Source organism: Perna viridis, chromosome 1 (assembly GCF_037379345.1).
Source record: "Perna viridis isolate PV_CMFRI_1.1 ecotype Kerala chromosome 1, ASM3737934v1, whole genome shotgun sequence".
NCBI lineage: Eukaryota > Metazoa > Mollusca > Bivalvia > Mytilida > Mytilidae > Perna > Perna viridis.
Window position 1 is genome coordinate 516,838 of NC_142445.1, and position 13,177 is coordinate 530,014.

General features: G+C 32.2%; 1 protein-coding gene across 5 annotated transcripts; it reads right to left on the reverse strand.

Annotated features, from left to right (window-relative positions):
• Positions 1-1,095: 1,095 nt before the first annotated feature.
• LOC148626758 (uncharacterized) lies at positions 1,096-12,496 on the reverse strand. Of its 5 annotated transcripts, XR_015922297.1 has the most exons (4): positions 12,024-12,391; positions 10,909-10,947; positions 8,444-8,709; positions 1,096-5,568 (listed from the first exon to the last, which is right to left on the reverse strand). XR_015922297.1 is itself a non-coding variant. In XM_088583699.1 (2 exons), exons 1-2 carry the CDS (start codon positions 6,084-6,086, stop codon positions 5,315-5,317), a joined length of 324 nt encoding a protein of 107 aa, XP_088439825.1. In that variant the 5' UTR covers positions 6,087-8,420; the 3' UTR covers positions 5,284-5,314. The 5 variants fall into 5 exon arrangements, 1 of the variants encoding a protein (XP_088439825.1); XR_015922241.1 differs by lacking the exon at positions 10,909-10,947 and having other exon boundaries at positions 12,024-12,385; XR_015922247.1 differs by having other exon boundaries at positions 5,284-5,568; positions 8,444-10,947; positions 12,024-12,496.
• Positions 12,497-13,177: the final 681 nt, after the last annotated feature.

The following is a 13,177-nucleotide window of genomic DNA, read 5'->3' on the forward strand; positions in this document are numbered from 1 at the left end:
AAAATACTAATTGTAACTATCACCAATTTCTGTAATATTTCACGAAAATCAAAATCCTTTGGCCCTGCACACCTTCATCTTGTGTAGAAATATCCTGTAAAATATTTTAGATGTAGTTCAAAAACTATACAAGGAGATAGCCGGACAAGTCATATAGCCCTGTTTCTGAGTAAAATAACTAAGTGCATCTATCACCAATTTATGTAATATTTCACGAACATCAAAATCCTTTGGTTCTGCACACCTTCATCTTGTGTAAAAATATCCTGTAAAATATTTTAGATGTAGTTCAAAGAGACAGCTGGACAAGCCATGATCATGTGTACTCTGGACGGATGGACTGACAGACAGATGAACGGACGGACAAGGGTAAATTAATATGCCCCCTGACAGTTTGTCGCGGGGGCATAAAAATTGGAAATTTATAAGAAAATCAATAAATCAAAATAAACAATGCATTGAAGTAACAAAAAATTACAGCAGCATTTTTCAAATCTTGTTAGAATTGTAAATGACAGATGGACAGACCATACGTTAATACATTCCATCGTAAAAGACAGCTTATAAAGACAACAACATTAATAGTTAACTTGGAATATTTATTAGTGATCACCATAGTTCCAGTAATAAGTGAGATTTTAGAAAGTAATTTTCAGTGATAATAGGAGTTTTTAAACAAGGTTTCAAATTTTATACAAACTACATATGGGCTATATTTTGTGAAGTGTTCACAAATAGTAGGAAAGTTTATCTGATGATCTGGTGAAGGATCAAAAACCTAAAAAGTACAATGTACCAGCAACTATACAAGATATTCACATTTAAAGCTGCTATAGTTGACAAATTTGTTCAGTTTTGATTCTACTGAACTTTGCTGATTTAATGAAATAAGTTGGTAGAAATGTAATTGAAGCAATAAATGCTGATAATACCTACTGAATGTTATGTAAATGTTGTTTTTTTTATCATAGAGGATCAATAGCTCTGATTAAATTATTTTTCGCCATTACTTCCGAGGATTGATGACAGGACATTCTCCTGGTATAAAAAATACTTCCAACTTGATTAAAAATAACCACATTACACAGGTAAGCATGAGTCTTGTTTACATTTTATTTCATCCATTTCTTGATTAGTTTTCAAATAAATAATGACAATTACTGACCACATTTGTGCCATATTATATCAAATACAATTACAATAAATGGTTATGACACAATACACAAATCTAAACATACAATAAATGACAATAAACAATAACCATATTGACAAGGCTAAACATTTATTTATATATTCAATTATGGCTTTAAGAATAATCAAACAGTTACTGTTTAATATTAAAGATATATATCACTATAAGTAAATTACAAAAGGTTCTCTGAGTTATAATCAAACTTTTTTCTTTTACGTCCATCAAAGCATGGGTCTTCCTTGCCTTTTATTAACCACTTTCGCTTTGCAATCAGAATTTTTTAAAAAGAACCCACCCTTACAGCATATGCACGGATTAAAGTCACCAGAAGTTACATGCATACAAATTTTATCTAGACTATCTTGTCTTGAAAGACAATATATTGCACTTGTATAGACACTTATTTCATGTATTTAATGCATTTTATTTGACCATATCAAACAGAAATATACAGGAAAAGTACAATTTACACAGCCAAATGTGCCACATATGATAATCATATGAAAACCATATGAAATTTATCATGTGGTAGTCATATGATTATCATGATTCTCATATGATAATATGGGCTTGAGAACGTGATAATCACGTTTGTGAAAAACGTGTGATTATCATATGTTAACTGAAACATATGATTATTATATGGTGCTCGATTCATGATAATCATAGGATGCAAATCATATGATTCTCATGTGTGGCACATTTGCCTGTGCAGGAGACGAAGCAACAACAATTTACGAAAATAAAAGCTAAAACAGCCTTAAACATACAGTGTAGACTTACATAAACATATTCATGAATGGTACAACTGCAGTAGTTGAACCCTGAGCAGTTGGACAAGTGTGGACACAATTTCAGTTATTGATAAAATCAATTGGTAAAATCATTACAAAAATAGTGCAGAAAACTGAAAATTCACTGACATTTTCTAAGTCCAAGGGCTGTTAAATCCGTTAAAAGCATTCAACCATAACCAAAGATGAAGTCAATCTGTAACTTCTCATAGTAAGACTATAATCAACTGGTAATAGCATTACAAAAAAACAGTGCAGAAAACTGGAAATTCACAGAAATTTTCTAAGTCCAAGGGTAATTACTTCAGTAAAAATCATTCAACCATAACCAAAATCGAACTTAATCTGTAACTCTTCATAATAAGGCCACATACCAAAAACAAACTTATTTTGTGGAAGCATTACAGACAGATGGACACCCGGCATTTCAATGTCCACAAAAAACAAAAAAAAACACCAATTCTCTCCTTTCAAGGGCAATAACTATAACAAGGAGTTGTCCAACATCTTTGATCTATCAAGATATTGGCTAAAATCTGTATAGTAAGTAATGCATTTTTGGCCAAAATCTTTGATCCAATGCAGACTTCTATATGTCTTCTCAAAAGAACCAGTACGCAGTTGAAAAAAATGGCTAAACTGAAGGTTTTGGATATGTATGTATATCCGAAAACCTTCTGTCAAACCTCAATTTTTATGTATGAGGAAATGTGTCTTAAAAAGGTCTCTTACAAAATTCTTTTTTAGATATCAGTCCCTAATTCAATTAGTATTAAAATCATTTAAAATGATTTTTTTTTTGTAAAAAGTTCTTTGTGCTGATGTGACCACTGATTTACTGATTATGACAAAAGCATGCATATGCTTTTCAATCACCACTGATCTAGTCACACTGCAATAAAAGAGGGAGGTTCAGATCACCGTAAAACCTAGATATAACCAACCATTCTGTTTGAAGTGCCTGTACAAAATCAGGACCATTTTCACCAGCTGCTCTGGTAATGTAATATCTATTTTGCCATATTTATTTAGGACTTGACTTGATTATAAATTGGATTAGTGTTGGGTAATTTTGTAGTTACCCTAATTTAGTAATGGTGTCAATGTTTTTCAACAGATCACAGATTTCCACATTAGATCTATAGAACCATTAAATGGATGTAGGCAACACATTAATTTCAGTCAAAATTCTTATAAAAAGCCTGCATAACTTTGTATTTTTTAAAGAATTTTGACTGGAATCTGTGTGTCGCACACATCCATTCGATAATTTTATATATATCTATATAAAAAAACAAAAAAACACTGAAGACATAACAGTGTCAGACAGAAGTGTTTTTTGCATATATCTACAATAATTTTACACTCTTATGGAAATTAAAACTACCTGCATTCATATATTTTGCATGAATATGTCTATCTTTGGATTTGATTGAAATACAGGTGTCATAGTCACTAATATGATACTAACATTTACAATTTCTACATTGATTTAAGACTATTAGGTAAACCAGGGACTTTATACTACACTTAATACACCACCTGGGTCAATCGAAAGTGCTCACTCAAGTGACTTTGAGGGGATGATTATTGAAACTTGAGCAATGAGTGCTATTATATATCAGAAAGTTTTAATGATTCACTGTACTCTTAATTTTTTTTCAACTGTTTTTGCTAATCTTAATTACTACACACAGAAAAGATTTACTATTAAAAACAATATCTACTATCAATTAGACTTCCTGTCCTAAATTACATCACAACAGAATTAAGCGTCAGGAACTATTCCAGGGGTATGACAATTTAGAACAGTTTTTATATTTCTTTGTCATGCTGTCATGACTGGTCAGGGAATAAAGCAAAGTTTATCCTGACCCAGGACATCCTCTATCAGAATTTCTGTTTTATCTGCTGTCATAGAACAGTTTTCATGACAGATTATGACAAAATTTAAGAGGGCAGCTGTAGCCTACATACATGGATACATTATATATCCTATATTATGTATTGGATTAAAAAACAATCAATCCATTGACCATAAAAAATTCAACGATAAACTAAGAATATTGTAACAATAACAAGTTAATACTCTTTAAATAAAATATACATAATCACTCTTTTTTTCCTTTTCAATATAAAAGCCTGATAACCTCAAATACTGTGGAAGAGATCCTGAAGCAGTGCTAGAAATTGGCACACCCCCATTTGTAACAAATTAAAACCATATAAGGCAAACATTAGATATTCTGAAGTACAATCACTGGATATCTTTCACCCAATAGGGTTTGCAACAACTGTTTTGTTTTGTGACTAAGAGGATCAAAATATGAGAAGTTGCCCTAAATTAAAAGAATTCTTAAAGGCAACTTGGACAAAAATATAATTCTAGCACTGCTCACGATTTTTTCATCAAATTTCCATAAAATATGCTCATAGAAAAATAAAAAATATAATTTATCATCGTTTGTTTAAGTTAAAATATATATAAAAAAAACTAAATTGTGCCTCCTCTTTGTCTAATAAAAAAAAAAGAATAAGTAATAGCTCATCCTTCATTTTTTTCCCTTTTGAACCAAAAAATGGAGTACAGGTATGATAAGCAGAAAGGCAACAACTAAGAGTCTCCATAACACTGATTGTTAATCAGAAATTTTTTTAGGTGTAGTCTTGAATTAAATTTATCAGATGCACTTATAAATCAATGCACTGGATAAAATGTACATAATTAAATATCGGTAAGTGTAAAAAAAGGATTGATTGATTGTTGGGGTTTAACACCCGAGCAGCAATATTTCAGCTATATTCAGGCCATAGTGTAAAAATAAATATAGCATGTTGATCAACATTTATGGATATTTACCATTCACACTATTGATGTAAAAAATGGTTCAATAAGCTTTTGTTTGTCAGGATCTATGCCATATTTTTGGGGTAGTTTCTCAGTTTTTACTTCTTGTGCTCTTGGAAAATCAGAGCATATTTCATTCTGATACTTTTTTAACACACCAAAATTTTCCAGCAAGACTTTAAATCCTGACTTTTCTGCAGTTCTATAAAAATCTGCACACATTTCTGATGGAAAAAGTGCAGAGTTTAATGCCATCCACAAAGAAAAAAAGGCATCTATATTTATCTCATCTTTTCCTTCAAACAAATGCATTGGCTTACTCTGAACAAGCAGAACATCATTCTCTGCATCATAAAAATTTATGAATACACTGTTCTGACATACCAGAAAAGAAGGAACAAGCAGATTTCCTGAACTACTATGTAGTTTTGAAGCAAGGAATGAATTAACCATAGTCTGACTTATCACTTGCTTATAGGCCTATTTAGTTAAATATGTACAAAAATCTTCTTCAAAAATAGGTTTCACCTCAGCTAGGCAAAACCAATAGGTTTCTGGCTGAACTCCTGCTGTTGAGCAGTCAGCAGATTCTAGCTTCGTACTTTTTGATGAAGGTTCACCAGACCCGTCTTCCTCTTCCATCTCTTTATAATTACAAGTTACTTTAACAATTTGGGATGACTTCTCAGTTTTGATGACTATATCAGCTCTTCCATGCCACAAATCTTTACAACCTAATGAAATAAATAAAGAATGCGGCAGATAAGGACACAAATAACCACAATTGAAGATTCATATTAATTGAAAGTAAATGTCTGATACGTTAAAAATGCAAACAGAAATTTTAGTGATCAACAAAGACAACTGCACCATAATATTAAACAACCACAATTTTTTTGTGGGTCATATAAAATTTTTAAGTCCAATTAAAAATACACCGAAATCAGAAAAAAAAAACTAACTAGTATGTCAATTGTTAAACAATTGAAAGGTCTTTCCCTTGAAAACTATCTCTTTGTCATATACATGTACACAAAGACATTGGTTTGATACATAACATGCAACCTTCTACAGATTTGTTTTTTTGCACTTGGCAACCTGGTCAAATGCAATTGTCAATGTTTCAGCCATGATTTGAAATGTAAACTTGAAGACCTTTCATTAGATATACAAGAACCTTACTTTCTGGGGACTTTGGCATTTTGTCAAACAGTTGTACTTGAGCAGACTTTTCATTCCGTGTACTGATCATTTATGTGTCTATTGTGGATTTTAAAATATATACTCCCACCCTGAAAAACTAAAATTTCAATAGATCCAAAACTAAAAACTGTATAATAATATACAGAAGATACACAAGAAAATTACAAAACAATTTGGGCAATTGCAGAGTTCATTTTGAGCACAAGAATTATTGAAATAAGACGCAATAACAAACTTCAGAACCAGAAGTCGTACAGACTTGAAACTACACCATACATCTTAAGATTACTTGACTAAATCATACGGTCAAGGTCAGACAATTATGTTGAAGTCACAAAACATTTAAATTGTCATAACCTTTGAACAGAAAGTCTGACAGATGTAAAATTGGCCACAAAATAAAGGCTTATCTGTATGTATGCACTTATCTCTTAATATTTCTTAAGATCAAGGCCTGGAGTTTGCAGTGAGAAGACCTTCTAACACTCTATCACCTTTGACCTTGGATGCAAATGAAAGGTCACATGAAGCAAAGATCATTGATTAAGATCCCATGTCTCTACAACTTCCAGTTCTCAAAATATAAATTTTCAAAACTTTAGTACGATTCTTCAAGGGATACAACTCCCGTAGGATTTGATAACAAAATACATGTTCATGTTTATTTGTCAGGTCTTCTGTTTGGGTGCATGAAACTTTTTTCAGGTTGATTCTATTTATTATGGTTTCAAGATGTGAGCGATTGAAAGAAATTGTTTTAAGGGAACATAACTCTAAAAGATGATAATGAAATCCTTAGCAGGGTCATTTTCTAATAGAACATGATGACATCTACAAGTTCACTAAGTGTGATCAAAATATCCTGAAAAATTAGTTTGGGGGACCATGTTGACTATTTTGAAAAAATTCTAATAAACTGGAGATCACTTCTACAATGGTTGATGAAATTCATCATCCTGTTTAAGTCACAAATGAGTTCTATTGATGGTCCAAATTTGAAATTCAAATGATATCATGAAACAGGGCCATGTCAAAGTAAAAGTTGGAACAAAACAAAAAATAGCACTCTGTGACCTTTGACCGTGGATGATAATGAAAAGTCACATGCACCAAAGATTATTGATGAAGGTCTCTTGTCTCTACAATTTCAGTTCTTGACATATAAATTTTCAAAACTTTAGTATGATATATCAACGGCTATAACTCCTGCATGGTTTGATAATAAAATACATGTTTACGTTTTTTCATTAGGTCTTCTGCAAGAATTTAGCTTAACCTAACTGTTTTGGACATATATGCCAAAAACTACTGTCTACAAAGTTATTTTACATAATAGTACATGTAAAAACAGTTGAATTATTCTTTAGCCTGTTGTTCCAATAAGATGATTTTTAATATCTGCTGAAAAAACTTATTCCATAGGCACTTCTTATTTCATTTGGGATGGAATATCCAATGAAATAGGCCAGAGTAAACAAAAGTAGTAATGAATAGTTCTGTTTTATGTTTAGGAATAAGCATTGTTTATGGCATTTTGTAAGTGGTAAGGATTTAATTCAGAAACAAATTTTAATGTATAGCGGGTAATTTTTGTGGCTGGCAAATTTTGCGATATGCTTGATAAAGGGGGGCATTAATTTTGTGCGATCTTTAATTTTAGCTTGTTCATAATTAGTTTGAAATTTTGTACCTCAATATCGATATTGAGCTTTGAATCCCTCACAGTGCTCTTACTCAACTTTTTTTCGAAAAGTGGACTAAACTTTGTCACAGCTCTAGAATTGCCATTTTCGACGGCATATATCCCAAAATCAAATCTATGTTTTGGAGAATACGTTTTATATGATCCTCTTTTAAATGGCGTTGGAGATTTGGCACTGTCTAACAACTCCCTAGTTTGATCGAATTGCAGTCCATCGGGAATTTGATTCTTTTCTTAGTCTTTTGTCAAAAATTTCAGCAAGGACATGTTGACTGTTCGAACCACAAAAAAATTCTGATATTAAAGAGTACTACGTGCATGAGATACATGTAGTTTTAAAAAGTGTTCACTTGTCAATAATCCAAAAGCCCTAAAGTTATAAATTTACGAAATTAAGACACAAGATACCAGGGGTAGATGAAAGATTCAGTCTATGGGAGATAACTGTGAAATATCAGGACTAAAATTTGGCAATCTTTTATTTTTGCAATTCCCCCAACCTCACGAATATAGCGAAAATTAAAACCTTACGAAAATTTTCTAAATGTTCTAAATAAGATGGAGCATTTGAAGATCAATAGACACTAGTGATTTATAATTCTGTTCTCAACAGTTAGGCAAACTAAAGAATTATAGAATGTATTAGATGTATGATATCTCATACAGGCATTTAGCCAAGTGAGCTAAATACATGTGTATCCTACCAAATTTGTATTAGCCTGATTTATGCGTTTTTTACAAAATACACATTCAGCCTCAGGTTTTGGATATTTACTAGAACTGCTACGAGAGGATCTGTAACATTTATTATCAACAATCACTCTTCCTTCACACAGAAGTGGAGAAAAAACATGACAGGCAAGAACTGCTTGGATAACTGATTATGTATGCTTAATTGATTCTTCATCAAGAGCTTTATTGTCATCAATTAAGCACTGCAATTTTCTCAAACACTGTACGTGGCTCCCTCCTAAAAATAAACAAATTACATGTAAATTAACATGAGGAATAAGAGGCTCTAAAGAATCTTAATAGCTCACCTAGCTAAATAAGCAACATTCTGTTTTTTGTAAAAGTGGCCATGTTTTTTTCACAAATAAAAGTTCCAAAAGCTTATACATGTACCATGGAATCATCATATCAACTTTCATTTTTAAAAAAATGCTTTCTAGTAGTTAAGTGATAAATGTGATATTAAATTCAAACTAGGGGCTCTAGAGACCCTACATCGCTCACTTGATCAAAAATATTCTTTCAAACCTTCTAAAGCAATAACTCCAAATTGGGACTCTTGACCCTACTGTACTAGTCTATTGTCATAAGAATCATACATGTACATGTATAATCAATAGAGGGCATCTCAGATTTCCATCAGGTATTCATATTATAATTAAAGACCCCACACATTTTCATGTTGGGTACTAAAGTAAATTTTTTTCGTAAGAGAAATAAATGTGGAAGACCCGATAAAAAAAGGAATAAGAGTGTTTTTTTAGGCTTTAGACCTTTATCTTTTAACTAACTTCTGTTACTCAGAATGGTAGTTTAAAATTCCAGATTGTGATTTCTTTGTGTTATAGATACACATATAATACAAAGTAAATATCATTGTAGCAGAATTAAATGTACACTTGACCTGGAACTTATCATGGTAAATTTATGTATATACCAAAAATCATGCCATAATCTACACATGTTTAAACAAAAAAGTTGGAAAAACATTTTTTTTTTCTGTGAATTTAGCTAGGTTCAAGGCCCATAATTTTGGTAAAAATCATTGGAACAGAACTACATGTAATTATACAGCCTTGTCCTATAACTCATCATGGTGAATTCAAATACTAAAAATAATGTCAATATCCGCAAGCATTTAGAAAAAAGTCAGGAAAACTGTTATTTCTGTGAATTTTTTTAAGTTCAAGGTAATTTTGGTCATTTTTCAAAAACCTACCGTACCGTTCGCAACTTTGTTGCATGGGGTATTAAAAACTAGAAGATCTGTCACTTAAATCCCTGCATCATTTGTTAGTCACAATTTTTTAGTGAATCAAATGTATTTGTAAGTCACTTATGATGCCCCTGCTTGCTAGACTAGCCAAATTAAGAACATGCTTATTTTTGTATGAAGACATGGTTTGCAGATTCAGAAATCCTTCCATGACTTGTGCTATTCATGGTCTGCTGGTTCAGCTCAATTCTTCCAACGACTTGCATTGCAATTACAAACTGTACTAAATGATATAAAAAAAAAAATCTTCTGATATGAAACGCAAGACATTACCAAGTACCATGTAAAGTGAAGTACACTACTGTCAACCAAAATTTTAATTTCTCCACACTGTGACTCCACTGAAGTAAAAAACGGCATAAAGTTACTCCATTTCAATAGTTTTCAATATTTGTTTCTGTCCTTTACTGAAATCATTAAATATACCTTGGTATACATTGGTTTCAAGACAGAAGAAGTTAATTACAGACAATTTTTGAAATGGTGACTCCAATGTGGAGAGTGGTGACACTGTGACTCCACTCAAAATATCTCCACTGTGGAAAGTGGAGAAATTAAAATTAGTGTTGACAGTAGTGTATAAACACATGTACAAGCACAACACGATGTAAATCATTGACCGAACTGCTAGTATTTCCGGTTTATCTTCGACCTCGGATTACTCGAACCTCGGATAATTCAAATATTTCCCCATGGTCCCTTTTACTTCGACTTAAGGAGGTTCGACTGTATATGCAAAAATCTGCTTTCTGACCCCTACGTTATATTTTTAGTAACAGTGGCCATGTTTTTGAACAAATAAAAAATCCAAACAGCTATTTTGTGTAGGATACTCTAAGGAACACTCATCTTAAGTTTCATCCAAATCCATTCAATAGTTTAAGAGGAGAAGATGTTTGAAGAAATTGTTAATGATGACGACAACAGCCAGGTGAGCTATAAAGGAAACGACTTTGAGGTGTTTAGACGTACCCATATATAATTCATATGAACATAAACAGCAATGTACATGTACATTTTGAGTACACATATCAATTTTTAAATAATTCATTAAATATGAAGTGGCATGTTTCAACACAAGAAAAAAAATCCTGGGGAGAACACTGATGTTTGGATTAAAGAAAAAGGTGAAATACATGTACATGTAGGTGATAAATATACCATCTGGTCTTTGATTGATTGCATTATGCTCAGTTCATCCTGAAATGAAATTAACAATAATAAAGCATCATCACTCACTAACTGAAAAGAACTGAGCTATTATAAAAATTTTATCCTAAAGAAAGAAGTTGCACATCAAAGACAAAAGGTTATTGCTGGAGAGTACATTTATATAAAGAAATGTTGCAAGCATATTCGAAAGAAAAGTGGGTTCTCCAAAGTTAATATGAATAAAGCTCCAAGCTATGCATGTACTGTACAATCCACCCAGAGAGGGAGGATTCTCTTTTTATTTCTGTGTCCAGTGGATCACAGAGCTTTACAGAGTCAACTCCTAAAATCTTCCAAGCGGTCTCTCCCATCTGGGAGTATTTAATAGCCTTTTGCCTGATAGGCAAAACAGGATGTAGGTGGTGCTTCAAAGGATAATCATGGCAATAGAAAACTCCCAGCTGGGAGTATTTTATTGCCTTTTGGAGGAAGTACGCCAAGATCACTCTATGATTTTTAAGGCAATTTGGGGAATTTCCTGAAGTCTCCAGAAAAGTGATTTCAAAATGGGAGTTAATGAGAATCTATACTCTTTGGGTGTACTGTAGCTACTAATCCCTTTTGTGATTCGGCACTGGAGATATTTTGTTTTGACCACGGTGAAAACAAAAAATATCTCCAGCGCCGAATCCCAAAAGGGATAACTGTAGCTACCAATGAAGAAGTGATATGCACACGTAGTTACATGTTTAAAAAAAAAAAGGAATACTAGGGTTATTTCACTTCTCAAGCTTGGACGGAAGCCAATGTAGAAATACATGTTTGGAGTTTGAATGTTTATTGTGTTGTTTTCATTAGAAGTATAAAAATTTGATGTTGATACATTTGTACCTGTGACTGTGTATATTCATTAAATCATAATTAATCAAGTGATAGTCAAGCAGTAAACTGTGATATATTTAACTTAAAATTAAATTGAAATTTAATGTAAGCTAGAGACAGCCATTTTAGCAGAAGTACAAAAAATATACATGTGCATTTATTATGTACATGTACATTGTATGTAATGTGATTTTGAACGGTGAAAAACAGTTAGATTTTACTTTTATATTTACAATAATTACCAGAAGTCAGAACTTCCACATACTGTAAAAAACCTTCTACAGCTTTTCTTTGCCTTTGGTTGACAATATTAGAGTAATTTCCTTTTGCTTTACACAAGACTTTCAGTAGTCCATTCATATAGATCTCGGATAAATATGTTCCTAAATACGTACGCTCTGAATATTTCGAAGAAATATCTAATGTCAACGTAACATCCGTTGAAAAATTTGCGAATGTATTCGCATTACAGTCTTTCACTGCTAAATATAGATACGGAATGGTCCAAAAGTCGCCAAAGTAAACATAATCAGCTGACAACAACCTGTCTAATGTGGATACGGCCGAGGCTGACGCCATCTTGAGTTGTAACATGTGGTGCGCATGTGTATTGCCATAGAATGTTTCGGCCACAGCACTTTTCGGCCATAGTCCATCTCGGCCATAGTCGTTGAGGCCATAGTTTTCAATATGAATTCAATTATTATATTATAGAGAAATTAACATTTGATTGGTTTCATATGTAATATACTTATCATTGTCATCTTTTTTTGTGTGTGTGGTAAAGTACTTTTATTAGAGTTCAAAAGTGTTTGATGTTATATGGAATCGATGAGATATGTGGAGCAACATAATACACCCCTTGCACATACTTAAGAGGATTCTGTATGTTAATTTTAACAGGTTTTGTTGATGATTTAAAATTTTTTTTATAGTTGGCTGGGCTGAAATTAGGTAATACTGATTTTTCGGTGCATTTTATGAACTGTACAATATTTAATACAGGTCTTCACCATAGACGTTACACACGCTATTGCGGCACATTCGATAACATCAGAATTCGACGTTTGTCGACACTTTTCATTTCATTTCTTGCTTGCTTGTTTATTGAAACACGTGTATTGTAAAGCAAGATATACAATATTTTTTATTGGTAGAAATTAAAACATCTTGAACATTTCTTAAAAAATCGAAAAGATTAATAAATTTGATTATCAGTACTACCGGTAAATTAAATTTGCAAATGCGTGGAATGCAACTGCCACATATATGTACACTATGTCTGTCTAGAGAGGGAACATAAGAACTTTCTCCCACAATAAGTTAAAATGTGCATTTTGATATAATGTATGATTTTATGTTACAAGTACCAATAGAAGAATTTGGACCTTTCACA

Coding starts and splice junctions, on each gene's coding strand:
- LOC148626758 (XM_088583699.1), bottom strand. CDS start 6,086: ATGATCAGTACACGGAATGAAAAGTCTGCTCAAGTACAACTGTTTGAC. Junction 5,569..6,016: donor AATGCCAAAGTCCCCAGAAA/GTAAGGTTCTTG, acceptor TTATTTCATTAG/GTTGTAAAGATTTGTGGCAT.